The sequence below is a fragment of the Argiope bruennichi genome, chromosome 7 (genome assembly GCF_947563725.1).
Source record: "Argiope bruennichi chromosome 7, qqArgBrue1.1, whole genome shotgun sequence".
NCBI lineage: Eukaryota > Metazoa > Arthropoda > Arachnida > Araneae > Araneidae > Argiope > Argiope bruennichi.
Genome location: NC_079157.1, coordinates 4,639,255 through 4,660,715, shown reverse-complemented (window position 1 = coordinate 4,660,715; position 21,461 = coordinate 4,639,255). Strand labels below are relative to the sequence as shown.

The 21,461-nt window shown below is 29.5% G+C and overlaps 1 protein-coding gene across 2 annotated transcripts in view; it reads left to right on the top strand.

Annotated features, from left to right (window-relative positions):
• LOC129974872 (beta-1,4-galactosyltransferase galt-1-like) overlaps positions 1 to 20,324 on the top strand; it is a 43,297-nt gene extending 22,973 nt beyond the window's left edge. Inside the window, exons 1-3 of one of the 2 annotated variants that reach the window (XM_056087639.1) lie at positions 8,102 to 8,213; positions 13,662 to 15,662; positions 19,996 to 20,324. In XM_056087639.1, coding sequence (XP_055943614.1) covers positions 14,108 to 15,662; positions 19,996 to 20,219 — 1,779 coding nt within the window. In that variant the 5' untranslated portion in view covers positions 8,102 to 8,213; positions 13,662 to 14,107 and the 3' untranslated portion in view covers positions 20,220 to 20,324. Of the gene's footprint in view, positions 1 to 8,101; positions 8,214 to 13,661; positions 15,663 to 19,995 lie in introns of those variants that run through there. The other variant, XM_056087640.1, reaches the window with a different exon arrangement.
• The last annotated feature ends 1,137 nt before the right edge of the window (positions 20,325 to 21,461 follow it).

The window sequence follows — 21,461 nt, the reverse complement described above, 5'->3', positions numbered from 1 at the left end:
ACGGACACCTTTCTGTTGTTTTTTCTCTCAATAAATACCAGCCTGTAAAATTCATACAGTAGACCTTCGTTAATTATTTCGTAGAACTGCCCGTGAAAAAGAGAGAAGAATATGTAACGTCTCCATGGTAACGATGGTGGTAAAACTTTGACGCTTCACTCGCTTCCGTTCGCTTCTTTTTCGATTAAGCTTATTCCTAATCGTCAGGCTGAGCAAGTAACGCCAGTTTCCATTTCTGGAAAGAGTCGGGAGTTTTCAGTTAAGGTGAAGAAATTTGATTCTATTCTTCTTTCTTATTTTTAATCAAATGCGCACTTGAAGGAATTAAATTTCGATGACCATTTATTTTTCTTTTTATTTTGAGACAATTTAAATAACTTTTAATATAAATTAAATATTTCTATTTCATAATTTTTTTGAATAAAATTTTTTATTCTTTTATTTCGAAGAACAATATTTCTCCTACATTGCTCATATTTTCTTTTTAAATTTTTAAATAGATATTAGGTAGCTGTATATAAACAGGTGCAAAGAACATAGAAAACTAAATAACGAATGAATTTCAAAATGTTTGTTGATTTTTAATTAAAGTAACAACATGAAGGTTAAAAGTTATTATGTGAAATTTTCCAAGAAAATTATTTTTTTCATGGTAGAAATAAAATTAGGAAATTATTGAAGTAATTTATTAATAAATTTATTTAGAATTTTAAAAAGGACAAAAATATGAGTTTATCTAATATATCAAAATGAATTTTTGTTTAGTCGTGTTTTATGCGCTGCTGTACCGTTCACCCGATTGCGATAAAATTTTGCCAACCTATTGCTTATACTTATGTGAGGGTTATAGGTATAATACAATTATTATATGTAAAATAAAAAAAAGAATAAATATTATTTATACTTTTTCTTTATATATCATTCAATTTCCATGAACATATTCATTGCCGGTAAGGAAATAAATGCCATTCTTTCTATCATTCCGAATTAAACTAGATAGCTATTTCAAATTTCATATGATATTTTCAAAATTATTTCTTCTGTGGCAGCAACGCACCGGGTGCCAGTTAGTTCAAAATAAAATCAAGATTATTTTCACCTAAAATACTGTATTTTTCAAACAGTCAGATCAATTGTTGAAATGAAATATATTAACAGTTCTATAAAAGGAATTTCTTCATATAAAAAGTTGCACCTATTAAACGGCTTGGAAAAGCTGAAAAATATTTCATATCTCTTGAAATCAATTCGATGCATAAAAAAACTGAGAAGTATACACTATAAATTGATCAGAATGTGAAACATTGTCCCTTTAAATCTATATTTGCATTAGTTTAGCAAACGAATGCTTATATTCGCTGAAATAATTTTATCAAAGAAAGCCACACGTTCATTTTTATAGGTAATTGCCATTGAAATGATTGCATGAACTGCACTTTTCGCTTTGTAATTTTTCTTCTTTAATAGGTGCATCCATTTTTCCCAATTCAGATTAAAAACTTATCCCATATAAGAAAATCTAAAAATTCCTTTTCTGGCTTTAAATCTTTAAAAATTGATACAGAAGTTGGCATTATTTATATTTAAATAATTAAACTTTTTACATTATAGACTTTGGAAAATGTAAATTCATTTTGATTCTGAAAATATTTAATTAAATTTACCCTCAAAATCGACAAACTTCTAACGAAACGGTGTCCTAAAAGAAGTTCTCTGAAATTCGCATTTTTACACTAAAATTGAATAACAATTGCAATTATTTTTTTTTTTCGTAGTTAAATATGAAAATTACAATTGGTATGCTATTAAAATGTAATTATGTCTACAAAAGAAAACTATTTGTGTGCGCAATATATATAAATTTAAGGGAGAGAGAATACGAAGAGTTTATATTTTTTTCCACAATTGTAACGAGCTCAACAGTAAGCAATAAATAAATAAATAAAATTCTTCTCTGAAATATACATGAATCGTTAATAAGGTCACAGAAATATTAAAGGAGAAGAAGATTAACATCATTCAATGAATTTTTCATTAAAAGAATTGAACAAGCGATTTTTTTAATGTGTGGTAAATGAATTTCAATAACTTTTTCATTTGGATTTAACATTAGCAATGAGTGGAAATGTTATGAGCTTTGACTTAGACAATATCGCAAGGTAGGTTCTCCGTGAAGAGAAACTCTTGAATATTTGCCATTCCACAGATTAAGTCCAAAGTTCAATACTCATTCACTATTATAATGATGCTTACAAAATTTCATTTGCCTTTTTGAATTATCACATTCCTACGCTTTTAAATATGCAGATCGATTGAGAATCGATTTTGATCCAAACTTTTACACAGATCAACATTTTTAATGCTAAATTTCATTCACTTAATTGTTTGCATTTTTGAGCTATGGCTTTCCCATGGAAGGAGCGGAAAAATAAGTAGTCTTCTCGAAGATAGATTCCTTTCTATTTTGATAGAAACTTGCAAATTCGATGGGAAAAAAACCGCATACCAAATTTCATTCATGTAGATCGTTTGTGCTTTTAAATTAAAAATCGAAAGGTATTATTTAAATCGAAAAAAAGGCACCAATGTATTTTGCAGATCTGGGCGGGGAGGGGGACATATCCTAAAAGTGAAAATTCTTCAATCTTACAATTCTACAATTTTATGGGGATTGAGAAATACAACATCTTTATCTGAGAGTACTTAAGGGGGCCACACCTGCTTTTTGCATGCAACAATTAATACCATATTGCATTATCCTGAATTTTTTAGATCATTTTCAGTAATAAATATGAAGATAATGTTGGATTTGCTCAATTTTAAAAAACTATGAAACATTGTTCGTGAGTGAATACAATAGATGCTTATTTGAAGCATTGATCCGAGATTGATAGTCATTGTAAGGGAAACTTTCAATGAGAATTGTCTTGCAATCATTTGCAGAGGCATGTTTAAGACGAGAAGAAAGGAATTCGTGATATAGCAACAGTTTTGTCAATAAATCGACCAGTGGCAAGTATTTATGTAGACGAGTAGCAATAAGTCTTGCTTCATTGATTGAGTTATGTTTAGCGTTTAAATATCTAAGTAATTTGACAAAAGCGTTTTCGCCAAAATGAAACATGTATTGCCAAATAGGCATTGTAACTATTTAAGAATTTAAATACCCGTCAGTCCCATCTTTGGATTGTGTAGAATCCTACTTGTATGTTCTAACAGAGAATGATGATCCATGTCCTTAGAGCATGGGTCTGTTTGGAACACAATGTGTTCTTACAGTTGAGGTAGGGGTAAGGCATCCCTTAAGAGGACACTGAGTTTGAGAAATTGGCCAGTGGCTTAATTGAATAGTAATTAAGACAACGGTTGGTCGCATAAATCCTCTAGATACTGCACAGTTTAGTGATTGGAGGGTGGTCGGCTGCACATTACTAATCTTGCACATTAAAGTATCTTTCTCGGTGGTCGGCTGCACATTGAAGTATCTTTCTACTACTATGTTTTGCCCAACGAATTCGTTGTTTTCATGCAGCCATCGTTTTTTGAGTATAACATAATGCGCTGATAATGTAGTCGTTAATATTATCACGATTTAATTCCCATTTATCAAATTTTTAAAATTACTATTTTAAACATATAATGTGATTTATCGTAACGTGCGTATGTTATATAAGAGGTTGGTAAGATTTTCTGTCTTTCTTATCATCTGATGACTCTTGTTCAGCACTGTAAGTTTTGTAAGTTTAGAATAAAAAATATTCACAATAGAATATTTTTAAAAAAATAATCATATTTCAAAGAAAAATGTTTATTTTATGGCCTTGTTCATACAAATTCTACTATAAATAGTCGCAATATGAATGATATTTTTTTATTAATGATCACATAAAACGTTACTTGTAGAAACTCATAAGATATTAAGAGAAATTATCATTAGGTGAAATCATGATATATTAAGCAAAATCGTAAAAAAGATTATATAATAAATACATAATTTTCAATTCTTTCAATAGATTTATGATCAACACGAGAAGATTTTGAATTAGAGGATTTTAAAATAAAAGAATCTGGTCATTATTAATATTTAAACTCACATACGAAATTTGATAGAGCAGATTGTCTCCATTAAACATTTCACAAAGGATTAAAAATAAATGTATTTTTATGTATTGTAAAACGCACCTTTGCATGTTTAAATTGGTTTGAATTTTTATGCTTATTCAAATATTCATAATTCCTTTAACAAATTTTAAAGCTCAAAGTGTAACATACATTTAATCCGAGATATTATGGTAGCCTCGCACAAAAATTATTTATTATTTGCTATATGGATATTTCTAATGGAGGTATAGTACATAACATCTCCATATAATCTAACATTGTCACAATGCGGATTGTTGACATTAATATTTTCACTTCACTTTATTTATCTTATGCAAAATATGCATTTGCTTTCGGCTTTAAAATGGTGCCGAACATTTTAAATTAGCAGCATATTAGTTGATTTCAAACAAATCGATAAAAACAATTAACGATTACCAAGGATATTTTTTTAACTTTTAAGGTATATATTCTAATATACTAATTGTTTCAGTTAACTTTGTTGACTGAGAAAAATTTATACAGTAAAAGAGAAATTAAAATCAACTAGAATATTAAATATTACTTCAGTTTCTAACAATGAAATTTACGCAACACGCAATTTGACATCTGTTTTAATGCATGTTTTATTTATTTTCTTTTCATTTTTTTTATTTTTGTAAATAATTTGTACAAAAATGTTTGAACTTCGTCACAACAATTAAATACATTGTTTCAAATTTTAAGAATGAATAATTCTGAAAATCTCTAAAACGAAAAAAAAAAAAAAAAAGAAACATAATTTAAAATAAATCATAAAATCATGATGGTTTTGATAACTATTTCATTCTATTTTCATTCCATTTCATTCTATTTCAGAAAAAAAAAACATTTACAGAATTTATTTCGTTATTTATTAGAAGAATTCAGTTTGCTCAATTTTAACTTATCCATGTTTTTTAGGAAATAAGCAAGTCTATTTTCAAGATTCGAAAAAAAATTGTAAAAATATTCTGTTGAATATTTTTCATTGAATTTTTAAATAATATTAGTTACGATTCTTTTTCTTCAATTATTTCCTAACTTAGAAATCATATTTTTATATTTGTGAATTTGTATATTTAAGGAATGAAATTTTCCAAAAATAGTATACAGTATTACCTCTCTTTTACATTTTTCAAGAGAGGAGGAGAAAATAATGGAATAAAATTAAAGAAAATGTAATACCGAGGAAACCACTTATACATGCTCAAAGGGCTCAGAAAGGAAAAAGATAAACATTTCACAAAAGCACATCTCTACTAACAATAAAAAGAATGCTTGTGTATGTAACATATATTTAATCTAGAACTGCGAAATTAGAAAGGGATATAATTTGGAAGATGGCAGTGTGCACCTTGTTTACTAAATTTGATCTAACAATGACTTAGAACTACCAAATTTCACACAAATATGTTTGAAAACGTAATAATACGTTGTAAGCGGAATTTTTTTTAAAAAAATTAAGAAATTTAATTGATCAAAAATAAAATTGCAATAATTCCAGAAAATATTACTGTACAAACTGATCATTTTCATCAGTTTAAAATTTAAGTAATTCTTTTTAATGCTACCAGTTTACGTGTATTCGAAGATTCTTCCAGAATTCAAGCAGTTTTTAAAACATATTTTTTGCATTATTTCTAACTATATATTTTTATTGTGTTATCAAATATACATGGAAGTAATTTTTTTTGTTGTTGGTGTAAGCTGAGAAAGAATAATTTTTTTCTTATATGTCCAGGATATCTATGCATTAAAAAGAAAGCATTTCTGCATGTGTGTCTGTGATCTCCAGACAAATCTCTCTCATTAATACCCATAACATTTTGTAAACTAGTAAATTGTATTAATAACTAAATGGACCTCAAAATCTGAATTTTAAATTTGGTTTAACATTTTGTTTGTTAACCAAATTTAAATGTTTTTATTTAACATTTTGTGTTATGTGATTTTTTATAAGTAGTATCCCATATAATTTTCTTTAATGTTTGCGAAAAAGAAATAGAGCTCAATGGAAGAGAACAAACAATTATCTTTCAAAGAATTTTCTTACGCACTTATGTTCAGTATTTAATTCACTAAATTTCGAACCATTTTTTTTAAATAATCAGTTTTTTTTTTCGAAAAATTATAGAGTTGAAACCAAAATGACTGCCTCCAACACTTTAATTTCATTATGCTTTTTCGAATTGTTGGAAATTATTAATTAAACGCCTTTTAAAATTTGAAACAAGGACAAAGAAGATATTCTTTTTCTTGATTTTTAACAAATTGTTTTTCTTATGAGTGTGTTTATTGTGAAAGTGAAGAGGATTTTCTTTTTCTCTTAGAATCAATAAATACTGTCTATTATCCAATATAAATTAACTGCTGACCTGCTTATCCTCCAGCTTGAAGAAGGGTAGTAAAAATATTGTTTGATAAGTTCTTTAAATGAAATTATCTTTCATAACATTTGCTTAGAATCCTCTCAACAAATATATTTTCTCTGGACGAAACATTTACATTTTAAAAACTAGTACTGCATTTGCTTTCGTAAGAAATATTTAGTCCAAGTCGCCTCTGACGACCATTTATATTGGCTATATTTAATTTTAAATAAATAATTTAAATGTAATTTCATGCTCATATTTCCCTCAGATTGTATGACATTAAAGCCATTGTTTTAATTACCTGTCTGCTATGTTCTGTTTATTGTATATACGAACTTTTATAATATAGAAAGTCTTACAACATCATAGAGCTATAGAAAACGCAAATATCTCGTGCCTCTATCTTCTAAATTTTACGATTTTGTAACTTCACTTTTTTATTTGTCGTATAAATTACATATTAAACAAAACTCCTACTTCTTTAATTTTCAACACTGTAAGAAATTCAATATTCAATGAATGCAATGAAAACTGTTTGAATTTTAAATCAACAATGTTCTATTATTGGGAATTAGGAAAAAAATATTTTAAAAAATTGTCGAAATTCAAAGAAAATTAGCACAACTATTAAATCGGCATCAATAAAATAAAAATTTCTTAAATTTTTAAACTGTAATTTTTAAAAAAATATTATTTCCAAAAATTTTCTTGAAAAAATGAAAATATTTAGTCTAATCCTTAAATAAATTAAAATTCTGGTCAACATTTCAAAGAAATTGATCCAAAATTCAAATTTCCATTTACTGAACAGAACAATAGGAAAATTCCTGTGTGAAATCTGGCAGCTGTAAATCAAACAGCCTGATCGGCAGATCACCAACAGACGCGAAAATATATAACATACTCTCTCAGACACACACAAACACACACACTGTACTCTCTTTCTCTCTCTCTCTCTCTCATACATACACATACACACACATTTATCTTTATTGTGAGAAGACATGAATATCACAACTGCCGCCTTCCACCGTAATATGTATTCCAACATGGAGTTCTATTTGCATTGCTTTTTCCTTATTTCTTTTGTTTGTCAATAATTTTTTGGCCTTTCTTCTACAGATGATAATTTTATCGGTTTCCTCCCTCCTCCAAGAAATAAATTACAAGATGCATGCGAAGAGAAGCTTAAAATTCCGTAAGCGTCAACTTAAGAATTTTTAATACCAAGGAAATGAGAAGACAATAAAAATTCCATTAGGACAGTGAAATGCTATAGAAGGGCACGTAAATGTGGGTTAATAATGCTCTTACTTGACTGAAATTATTTATGAACAAACTTAAACAAAATTCATAAGTTTATTCCTTAAATACTATTATGTTTTAGGTACAAATAAGAGTAATTACTCCTCCGGTTTAAAAGATTAGTTCAAAAATGTTTCCAAAAATCATGAATAGAGATGTAAAAGACTGTGAAAAGAAATTCAATAGAAGATCGAACGGTGAATATTTCTGGACGAAACGATGCTGATGATAAAACTGTTAGAACAGCTTGAACGAAATTAAAATATTGCCTTGAGACACCTGCTAAATGCACAGTAGGGTGTCTGGATTCTTGTACCGTCGCAGAAGCGTCACGTTTAGAATGTGGAGTGAATATGTTTCAATGCCACAGTACATCTCAGATAATCCTGAATTGCAACTCATGAAATTCTTGAGGTAAGGATGTTAAATGTAAAATGATTGTAGTTATTTAAACAATACATTTCATTCTGAAATAATTTAAGATCATTTTATATAACGAATATCAGATGAAATTATTTTTTTAAATAAAAAAGACTTGAAAAAAATTGCGATACAAACTCTTTTACGTATTTTAAAATGATGATCTTTAACGATATAGACTTCATTGATTTATTACTTAAAAAAAGATTTTATGGAAATTTCCCGTCAAATTTTAATGTTCATTCATTTAAGAGAAATTTATCAATTTTGGTATATTCAAATATATATTTTTTACTTCTGTATATTGTGTACATTTTTAAATTTCAAAAAATGAGTTCTTAAAAATAGTATAATTTTAATTTCTTTTACATTCATTACAAGATTTTTAGACTTAACTTTGTTTTTACATAACATAATGGGATATAATATTTTATAAAAAAAGAATGCAGAGATTATATACAAAATCCTTCCATACACTAAGAAGCTTCAGATTGATAAATTATCTGCATAAAATGTATTTCAATTTGGCTTGACGCCAAAATTGAGTTTCATTTGCTTTAAGATTAATAGAATTTCAATAAATATTTTTTTATGTCTCTTTACTTAACTAAGATAAAAAAGAGGGAAAATGTTAGAAAAGTTGGTGACCATAGTCACACTTAAACTATTAATTCTCAGCATCTTCTTCTGAACCGTGTCTAAACCACTCTCATTCCAAAGCTTCTTTTTTTTCTTCCCTTAACTGGAATATACCATCTAGTATTCAGTTTTTTAATAAATGTGTTTGTTGCTTTTATTTATTTTCGGGGTATTGCAAGGAATTCAGAAGAATTTTTTTATTATTTTTTGGACACTTTACTGTATTTTGAAAATCTTTCAGTTTATAACTATAAAAAGTTTTTGAAATTACATTTACTGATTATTCGATAATTTTTCGCATAAATAAATAAAATTAAAAAAAAAAGATTTACTTTCTAGGAATCTTTATTTTACTTCTTAGTTATCATAACCAGTCATTATATTAAAAATATTATTTTCAAAATAATTTAAAATAATTTTTTAGAAAATTAGTCTTTAGATGAATTTGGACGTCAACGAGTGATCTATAATACTCAACCATTACTTCAAACCACTTAATAAACATGGATAAATGCACTGAAAAAGTGTTCATAAATATAGATGACTTCAAAGAGCATAAATATATAATCGAAATCTATACTCCTAACGAAGATGAATGTGTATGTGTGCGCGCGTGCGTGCGTGTGTTGGCACATCACAGGCCAGACCGTTTGACCCACAACTACCAAATTTAGCACATGTGTACTTAGATTAGGAATGTGCATCTACGAGAGATTTTTTGGGAAATTTTAATTAGAATTTTACTTAATTAAAAATGTACCAAAATTCTAATTCTGGCCTTTTTTGCGATAAGTTCCAAAGATATTATCACTCAGAAATTAATTTTATTCCATTTCAAAAATTTTAAAAAAATTTCTTTTTAATAATCATAATTTAGTAGTTGTGTGAATTTTCTCTGAATTTTATCAATTATGAACATTTTTTATACTTAATAATCAACAACATTGTTGCCCTGAATTGTAACCGGTTTCATTGTTTAACAACTATCCGATCGAGCGATGTTCGTGCAATGTGTAGCTTACATCACGTATAAAAAAGGGAATTTATAATACCACTACATTTTTGGTAGATAAATCGGATATTTAAGTTTTTATATCGCCGTGACGTCATGGGACGGATCTCCCCTAGAAAGATTCTTGTACAGAGCATATCTAAGTGACAATTAAAATAACAAGGCTTTAATGTCTGATAATTTAGCGGAATCATGAACATGAATTTATAACTATTTGATTAAAGAAAATTAAATATGACCAATATTCCAGAGAGTCAGTTGGATGCCAAAGACAAATAGTTTTAAAGACAATAAAAGACAATAAAAAGAAGATCCATTCTGTTGCCATTAAAACTGAGTGAATTATTCAAATTGGAATATTACTATTTCCATCGATTATCTCAAAGAAGATACGTCAGTTAATGGCCATAGTTTCTCTAAGGTTGCTTGCTTTTAGATTATGAAAAATCTGATTGTTTTAAAATTGAGATATTCAAAACTTCTTAATGCGATCAAGTTTAATTGCAATTTTTTAAAAATTATTTATTTAAAAGTTGGAGTGGCAAGTCTATTTCGCAGAATATGATTCCTTAAGTACTAAAAATTTAGACTTCATAGTTTTTTTAAATATATTTATTTACCAAAGTAAAATAAAATATTATTTTTATGTCACTGAAATTTTTCAGAGAGCAAAACTAAAAACTGAATTTTATAATGAATCAGAGAAATTTTTACTGAATAATTCTTTGAGATATTAACCAAAATATGAAAATTATCTTTTAGTGTATATAAAACTTTAATGCCGAATATTTCTGTTCTTACATTATTTGAAAAAAAAAGATGCCTGATTTCAACAAAAAATATTTTTATATTAATTGAAGTGCAAACTCTTCCATTTCAATTTAAAATTTAAATTTCCGGGAGTTAACAGTAAGTTAGATGCATAAGACGATACAAAGAATGGCTTAAGTCTTCTATAACAGTTATGACATCAAAGTTAGAAACTTAAAGATAATTACATAAAATATTTAATTGACAATTTTAGAAAGCATTTTGGGTGTTCCAAAAAAGAGGAACAAGTATTAATGTCCTAAATATTTCGTCAATAATATACTTTAAAATACACCACGTTTCATTAAATAACGTTGTTCATTTTATGAAAAACATGGTTTTTCATTCAGGCTCACAATGAAAGGCTAAAAAATTAAATTTTTGTGCCACCGCTGTAGTTTCAAATTGTGAATAACAAAATATTTCTCTCACATTTATCTATGCATACTCAACGTTTCAGGCTTCTATTTGCGAAATTTACAGAGATGTACACATTTTAAAATGTTCAGGCGTTCATCACACATTGGAAATGCAAACATTTATTTTAGAAATCCGAATAAATTCAATAACGAAAAACTGTTATACGCAATTATTTGTCAAGTAATACATCATCCAGTCACCACGACTAAAAACCATTTACTCATCACGTCTACTCTTATTCATTTTAATGGGTCGAAAGTTGCAATTGCACCTTTATATAAAAGGGAATCAAATCAAATGAAACATTTAAAATGATCAGAAAAGTGCCAGAATGCCGAAAAATAAAATGCAATTCATTGTTCATAATTTTGTGTGTGATATTAAGCTTTCCAAAAGAAATGACATATTTCAATAAAGAGAAACGTTTTAGAATACTAATGATTTAGCCCCATGAAATAGTTACATTTACTGCTAAGAATTTCCGATACACTTCTAGGAAGGGTATATTAACAGAACTATTTAGCGATAGCAAATTATATAATGCAAACATCCTTATTTCCCGGAGAGGACGAATCGTTACACAGCAAACAGATATATGGCTTGTTTTTTGAAATGACTGAAATTTTCATTTATAAACAATTAGTTTATTCAACATTCCAAAAACGGCAATACCGGGAATACTTCAATGCAATAACGGCATCCCCATAGCATTAAAAAATTGCAATCAGATTGCCGAATCCATCTTCATACAAGAAGCTCATCATTAATAACAAAATTTTTTAGTCTCTGTTGTGTTATTTTCAGATACCCTTTGGTCGGTCTTATTTTACCATTATTAATCCTATGCTGAATGGTAACGGATACTTTCCGTAAGTTCTAGATGAAATATTGGATTTTCGCAATACTTCTATAGATTGAGTGGCAAATAGATAGTGCTCCTTCTCACCATATCTCAGTTGTAAGACGATAGTTGAGAATTTTTTTTTGTTGGCGGATAGGCTTATAAAGGCCTCCTAAATTACCGTCACTTGATCCACTTGATTTGACGCCTTTTGATTCCTATTTATAACCCTTGTAGCATATTCTATTGCACAGTATTGTACATTATTGTTTAATAATATATGATATTATTTAATATAATACAATGTTACTCAATATTTCAAATATTGTTTAATAACATACACTATTGTATAATATAGTTTATGCGCTATTAGAGAAGCTACTTCCTTCCTTCTGAATATAACATGTCTCTCGAAGATGCAGCAATCTTTGTAGGCGATTTAAACAAGCTTACCTTGATATCACAAGTGCTGAAGTGGATCGCGAGTACGCAAATATTGTTAAAAAAAATTTCCATCTACAGATGAATAGATGTATATCCTTATATACATTTGTTCATCTATAAGAGGATAAATTATCCTTATTTATGCAACTTTCTATAGTTATTTTATATATTAATAGTAATTTTGTACAAGTTTTTTGAACACTGTAATTAATATATTATCTGATCCTTAAAAATTTTTTTAATGAAACTTAATAAAAGCATTATTATTTTCTGATTCAGTCCTTTTAATAATATTTTCAATATTATCCCAGAAATGCACAATGTAAGATTCTTTTAAATATTGATCTGAGGCATGGTAAACGGGTTCTAAGTTAATAAATTTGCCTTTTAACATCTTAGCAAATTTTATAAACAGGAGCATGAAACTTTGTGTTTGTATAAAAGAGTATAAGAAAAGTGTTTTTCTAACTAACTTCTTTCGTTATACCAGTTGTATAAAACTGTAAATCTTGAAATCTCTACGGAAACCAAATTATTTTCATACATTTAGGCATCTTATTTAATAACACTTAGCAATTGAAATTATTTTGTGTTTTTTATATTTTTTTTTACTTGAAAAAGGTATTTATTGAGAAAAATTGGTAAATATATATCAATCAAAATATTTTCCATCATTTTAACAATAATAATTCAGTAAATCTTGCAACTGATTTTTTTCGAATTTTTTTTATCCTCCAGGCCGTTTTTTGACATTGACATCCAAATCACCACTCTTAAAACGTTGAAACCAAAACTGACATTTGGGATATGACGGAACAGCAACACCAAAAGTTTCTAAGTGTCTGATGGGCTTCGCCCCAGATTTCTTCAAATCAATCAATCAAACAAACAAAAAAAAAAACAATAAATGGCGAAAATGCAATTTGGATCGTTCCATGATTGGAGTCTTTATACGCTGAATAGCTCAATAATACCAAATGGGAAATACCGTAATTTACCTAATTTACCATTGGGTGAATTAGTAATTTCACCAATTTACTAATACCAATAGTAAATTGGTGAAACCCAAAACCATTGTCGTTTATATAGATACTTCGCATGTTTAACAATAGATATCGCTGATTAAAATACATGCGAACACTTAATATATAGTTAATTGAAATAGTTAAGGAAATAAACGCTTTTTCGCATTTTGGGACAGTCTATAGATGAATATATATTTACATATTTGTTCAAACGATTAACAATTTTAAAAACTATTTTCTTTTCTTTCCAGGATCAGTCAAGACTCTGAAACCACTTTTGAAACATTTAGAATGAAATTTATATTCAATTCCAATTTGATTCACATATTTGTGTTGATTAAAAATAAAAATGCTTAAAACGCATCAAAATTATTATATAAATAAATAACGTATAAATAATTTCAAGGCTAAATAAATATTTTATTAAAGATTAAATAATGGAACTGATGAAGGTAATTCAACAGGAAGAAACGTTTTCCTGCGCATATTCTTTTATGTGAATTTTAATTTTTGCTGAAATCAAAACTTCAAGATGATCATTTGAATGCTGGTGGCGAAAGAATACAACTGAGAAATGTATTTCAGCCCAGTTACTTGAAAAACAATTTAGTTTCTCAGAAACAATTTAAACAAAAATGTGATATATAGGTTAATAATTTACATAAATGAAATAAATTCTTAGAATAAAAAATTTGGAATGTCAAAAGTTCGGCGCGCAGTCAGAGGATTTCGTTTCAAGTGTGGAGCCACATGCCGCCGATTTTTTTCGATTTACAATCTCGTTACATTTGTGATAATAGGCATTGTTCTTTACTTTGTAACGATTCAGGAATTCGAATCAAGTCAAGAGGACACTGCTCCGAAACTTGACCAATTTCAGGCAGCAAGATTTACAAAATCTGTTGTGAAAACGACGCTTAAACAGAAAACTGTGAGCAAGCGTCAGGTAACGAGAGAGCAACAGATTCTCTCTCAGATCCAAGCGGATGCCATAAGTTATGCTGAAAAAATAAAAAGTGATGAAGTGGTCGAAGAAAATAATAATGAACTTTCAATAAAACCACCAAAACCCTTGCCAGTCATCAAGATTCGATATCATGGTAAGCATCCAAAGCTGAAATTAAGCTCAAGGGCGGTGAAGTACATAACTCCCAAGAAGCTTACCAACAGGGATGTTTTGAGGGCTCTTGCCCATCCTAGGTTGTTTCCAACAAGTCAGAAACCCTCCTTTAATAATGGTCAAGGCCGTATAGCTACTAGTCTAAATGATTGGATTCAAGCAAACAGCCCCATAGATAAGCACAAGTTCTTAGTTTATTCAGCCTTTTGGGATGACAGATTCGAACATGAAAACAACGTAAGAATTTTAGCAATCATGGTGACTAAAAATCCACCATCCGTATTTTGTAGGTTGCAAATGGCAGATGGCACGATTATTGATGCAAAAGTAGTCAGAAAAGTCATGAACGAGCACTGGAAGTTGAGATACTCGTCCTGCTTCTTGTCTTGTGAAGTTCCTAAAAACACAAATCCACCTTTAAAAGTTTTAGTATCCTTAAATCGCAACTTTACTTTCTCCGCAATGCTGCCGGTTCATCAGAACAAAGAAAATATAGCATCTCCCAGAGGGGACCTTGCTGTTTGTGTGAAACCTCTACATTATTCGTATGACAGAGCAACATGGTTGATGGAATTCATCGAATTCCATCGTGTTCTAGGTGTAGAACATTTCTTTTTTTACAATCACACTGTTGGACCATCTGTGGACACATTACTCAGGTACTACATCAAGCAGAACGTTGTGACTGTTCTACCTTGGAGTCTTCCAATAATGTCCCAGAAAGAAATTAGAACCGAAGCGATCTTTTCATCATTGAATGATTGTGTTTTCCGAACAATGTATTTATTCCATTACGTCATTCTGTTGGATTTCGATGAATACATCGTCCCCAGGGAGCACGAGAGTTACTTGGACATGCTCCATCAGTTGGAGGAAGACAATAAACACATAAGGGGACAGCCAGGCAGCTTTGTCTTCAAGAATGTCTTCTTCTACCTGTACTGGGAGAACGATACAACCGTGTACGGAGTAGAACCAGAGAAACCTCCGCAATGGGTGCCTTACCTCATCACCCAGTACAAAACGAGGCGACTGTCTTCGGCAATGAAGATCGGGAGCCGATCCAAGTATATAGTGGTGCCAGAAAGAATTGTGGAAGTAGGAAACCACGTTGTATGGAGACACACCTCAGGTAAGACACCGCTGATACCTACCTACCCCTATTCGAGCATTTTATTTTTATCTTCTTAAGAAGACCCTCGGGGAGGGTTGTACCGTGGCCGGTGACGGCCCTTAGGACTCAACCACAGTTCCCGCCAATTGCTGTTGCGGCGGTCCGGTCATTCAGTTCTATGGTTTAAATCCGTGTGCCTTAGGGCGGGTCGGAGAGTTAGAAGGTTGACTTATCTTCTTAAGAACCTTGAGGTGTCATAAAAATATTCTGCTATCACTAAGTACTATTAAGAAAGCTTTAGCATAAGTTGAATACGTATACAATTTCTATATACTATTCCTTCACTTTAAATGCGATAAATATTTCTGTTTCTTCCATATTTAAACATTTTTTTTTTTTGGTTTAAAGCATATTTAATTTTAAGGGAAGCAAAATTAAAGAAGATTCGAATTGTAGTCTCAAACAACGTAGCGTGATTAGATATTAAATTTTATTCTTCCATCTTCATATTATTTTTTAAATTTAAATTTTAAATTAGATTTCGATTTAGCCAAAAAAAGAATAAGGATCGTCGATAAATGACAATAATATTTTTCTAACAATTAGATCTAAAAAGAATTCCTATTTTAAAAGCATTGTTTTACGATTAAAAGTAGTATTATAATTGTCAAGATTCAAAATGAAAAAGTAAAATAAGTACATTTTTCCATGAATGTTACACTCATAAACACTACTTTTCAATGTTCTTCGTGAATCAATTACCACAAAGTTTTTTTTACTTTAATTTTTTACAACTTTTTTCGGAAAATCGATCATTATAATATAGTTTGAAATCATAAATCGATGCTTTTAGAATAGGAGATTTTGGTCCACGAATTCTAAGTGATACAGCATTCTTACAGTCATTTTTCGACCCTGATTTTTGGTTGAAATCGAAACAGATGACAGTTTGAAATAATGCAGATAACAGTTTAAAATTTTTATTAATTATTTTCTTCTATATAGCATAAACGAAAATGGTATCTCAGTTTTCAATTAAATAAACAAATAAAAAAATTAGAAAAATTATTTTCCAAATTTGTATTCTTTTAAAATCTGTTTCTGGCCTAATTAAGTTACCGTACAATTCGATAATTCACTTGATAGCTCTTTTACATATCTGTAGCTTTCTTATTTACACTTTTTTACTGCGATTAATAGCTTTTTATTTTGATGCAAAAAGACGAAATTTCAAAATTTTCTCCCATCTTTTCTTTTCCGGCAAAATATGAAGAGACAAATGTAGGGACCGAATTCGGATAGTCGCCTGTGTAACTTAAAGCAATAAAGTTATTTTAATGTATTTTTCCCCCTATACTTTGATATTTCTCATGTTAATTTTCTTTCTTTTTACTCTTTACCCGAGAAAGTGTTCGTACCGCATTTTGTGACCCACGTAAAAGAGTGCAAAAATAGAAATAAATCTGAATACGAAAACTTAATAAATTTTATCTCTTTTTTAAAAAGAAAACGATTTTTCTTAAATTTATAATATGTTATATTTATAAAAAGCAAATTGTTGTTTTTAAAATTATTTTAGAAGGATGGAATAAGTGTACAGCTCCAAAAACATTGTGTTTATGAAAAGAAATATGACCGGTGGCTACAGGGGCATTGTAACCGTACTTACACTGCATTGTGCAGTGATATCCCCCGATATAATTACTTTCCCACCTAATTTTGCATAGTTTAATTTACTGGAGTATAAAAGTAACAGAAAAGACTTTTTTCTTAAAGCTGGTACATTTTAACAAAGAAATCGATAACTTTTAATTAAAATAAAAAAATAAATGCTCTCTGTTTTTTCTTGTAACTTTTAAAAAAACTGTTTCTTCTTGTAATCCTTTTTTTCGTTTATAAATACATATTCAATAGTGATCGAGCAAAAAACGAAGTGGAAATAATTTATATACATAAATATGTTATTTTCATATTAACTATCAAAAAATGAATAACTAAATAAATAAAGGAGCAATGTTTTACAAAATTTTTGAGTTATCAATAACTGTTGTTCTCTTTTTATTCATATTCGTATTTCATGTACAAAAAAACTTTTCAGTAGCAGACAGACATTTAAAATTCCACTTCTACCATCGCTGAAAGGGAAGGAGGTACCGTGTTTGGAACAATCCAATCCTTGCTTTACAAATTATGGAATGGAACGAATGTGCTTTGTTAATGCGCGTGCGCAATGATAGATAAGTAAAAATGATAGATTTTGGCAAGAAAACAGAAAAAATAAAATGCAAAAAATAAAGTGTTCAATTTCCATGCTGTGTTTCTTTCGAAAATTGAGAACTCTAAGATAAATACTGCTTTATCATTGATGTATTTAGAACATCGCGCGCAAAAATAAGCAAATTCAAATTTTAAAAAAAGGAAAAAAAAGGGTAATCTGCTATTGCAAATGTCAAGTTATCATGTGATAACATTTTTTTTTAGGTTACGTGGTATCAATCCAAAAGAAAAACACCATGACTCATATTTCGGATTCACCAACATTTAAAAACGCGATGGATTTTAACCATCTCAGAGTCAATGGAGTTCTACATTTTTTTTCCTCGAGGCTAAATTTTTTTTTTCTTGAATAAACAGTTGAAACCAGTTTTAAACAATCACGCGTCTATCAGATTACGCAGGCGTCGATATTTAGAAAACGATAGTTTATTTTTTCATTTCAAAATCGTTCTTGCTCCAAAACTTTTTTTGCAAGCTAGAAAAATTGAAAACTCTCCTCTCTTCTTCGCGTTCATTCCCATTTTCTTTCCTGTGTTTCTTCGGATGATAACTTCTTACGACCCTGCCCTTGATTTGCCAGACAGGAGAATTGGTATATGGAGGACATTTGCACCAGATTGTAACTTTTAATTGGCGATAAGTCGACAAATGAGACAACCTTCTTTATCTTTTTTTAAACCCTTAAAAGCGAAAAATGGATGCCTCAGAAGCATCACAAAAGTCATCGCTGCCCGTTCGTTCTGAGGCTTCAATAACCCAAAACCAAAACAACATTATGTTCTCACATAATTAAATTGATTTTGGAATTTTTTTGCATATACCTGCTGATATATAAACAATTAAGCGAAGCGATCAGTGAAATTGAGCAGAAATTTCCTTGAAGCCGTGTCATGAAAAGCGTTGCAACATATGGTTCTTTTCTACAAGGAACTAATTTAAAAGTGAACACATCGAAAAATAATTTTAAACTCATGACCAGGTATCACTATGAAATAACTGATATTTATTGAGTTTCATAGTTTGAGCATAAATCCTAAACTGAGAATAACTAGCTTTCAGTTTATATTTATAACTTCTGTGATTATAACTTCATTCAAGCTATGATGATACAGACAACATTTAAAATGATCAATGAATCCATCCACCAGATTTCAGTGAATCACTCCATTTTTTTATTTTTTTCTAGAAAAAAAAACTTTGTAGGCAAATTTTAGTTGTGGTGCTTATCTCAATACGGAAACTCTGAAGTTTACCAAACTAGAGAAATAAAGTTCTGTATGTTATATAAACATTAAAATGATTGATCTTCAATACATTTTCGTGCGTATACATTGAAGTCAACGGACAATCAAACTAACTCGAAAAAAAAAGTTATGTGAAAGAAATTTATATCGAAAGTGAAGATTTCTATTACGTTTTACATGAAATCTGTCAGTGGGAAGCCTTCCCATCCATTTGCAAGTGCATATTGTAAGAGAGACACGCAATGATCTAGATGAAGAGAGCCTGCAACATAGTTCTTTCGCAAGAATTTTAGATCTAAATTGAATCCCAGACCAATTTCTTTCAAGCGGATATCTACCTATCTGGGCGTCGATTGCGACAGCCCCCAAACACAGCAAGCGTATGTGAAAGTATAAGAGAACCTGATGGAAGAGCATTCCCTCTGGTTCCGTCACACTGCGATTCAAGTTGGATCTAGTGGCGTTAGCGAACTTTTCTTAAAAGAAGACCCTTTACGGCAAAAGTTATCTTAATACGAAGCCAAAAATATTTCTGTACATTTTCCTCGATCAATCCAAAAATTACGGGACAAATTATTTCCCCATCTTAACGAAAAACTTCTGTCCTAATTTTTTTTCTGATAGAAACAATCTTTTAGAGGTTAGAGTCAAAAAATGAATTTTCAACACTTCACTGTAACCGTCTTTTAACCTCTGCAGCATCTCCAGCCTCCGCAAAATAATGATAATAAAAGACAAAGAAAACTTTCTTAAAAAAAAATTCTTTTCCCAATTCACATAGCATATAAAGACAATACAGATGACTAATGACATGTTCTTTCCTGTAACAGGCAGCAGAGCTATCAGCGCACCTGACACGGTAGCACTTCTGCACCACTACCGAATCTGTGAGTTTGGCGGTTTCAGCTGTCTCAAGAAGGAGAGTGTGGTGGACAAGACGGCCACCCAATTCGGACCAGAGCTCTTGAAACGCGTCATGCGCCAGTGTCGTATTATATATCCTGACTTGGAAGGCCACTGTCCACTCTCGCCACCACTAGGCTCGCCATGGTGAACTACAAGAATTGGATCCATTCTTTTTTCTTTATTTTTTAAATCTCGTACTGTAAAGACTGGATTTCACCGTCTGCAGAAGGAAATAAACGATATTTTTATCATATGATTCTTCTAACCACTTATTTAATTTGTTTCATGTTTGTGCAGACGGCTATTTATAATTGATTTCATTAGCTTATTAGTAAGAGGGTTTGGAAATTCGGTATACACGAGTGTTCTCCGTGATTAACCACTATTTTACTATTTTTAGCAATTAATATCATTTAATAGACTAATTAAATTTTCATTTTCCTTCCAGTGGCGTAACTTGATACTGAATTTTAGAATGAAATGATTTCAAGATGCCATTATTATGAACCATAAATTATAGATTAAAAAAAAATGTTTGAAAAATGTATTTCATTAAATTTTTTTATGTAAGGGTTAAAGAGACCAATATTTTGCCTACTGTTTTTTCAATTACTTATATAAAATGACTCGTTTGATGCATAGAGAATACAGTACTCATTTTGAATATTTTTTTTTTACTTGACTAAGTTAGCCCACAATCGATTACAAATTTGCAATCCTAATAATAAGACTATATACTAAATTCCATTTGTCTAGCACATTCAGTTTTTGACTGATAGTGTTCATACACAAACCAGCATAATTTCAAATGTGACTTTATGGTCTTAGGGAGATTTAAAATTTAATAATGTATTCTAATTCAGAAAATTTTATTGATCAACAAAAAATATTTTTTAGAAGATTTCTATTAATTTAACTTTTTAAATAACAAGCAATAAATTTGTAGATACAATAAATAAGAGTAATAAGCATTGCAATATTTCTGAAAAACAATTAACATATTGAAATGACAGTTAATACAATTTTGGTTTTAAAAGCACTTCTTATATGATAAAATTATAAGTATGTAACTCATGACTTCATAAAATATTTAGAACAATTTTCAAAAAGCCTATATATATAATGATATTTCTAAATCTAAATTAAATCCTAATTATTTTCCTAATTTTAATCTTAATTTAGCCCATATTATCTTTATTCCGAAATATTCTATTATTTCCTGATCCAATTCTACCTTTATTGTTTAATTAATGCTACAGAAGCTCTGTGAAAATGCTTAAATTAGCGATTCACACGCTCCAAGTGAAGGGAAATGTGTCGATGTGAACAAATTCTTTTAAAAGATCTCTGTAATTCTCTTACTTAAAATGAACACGTGTAAAGAAAGATC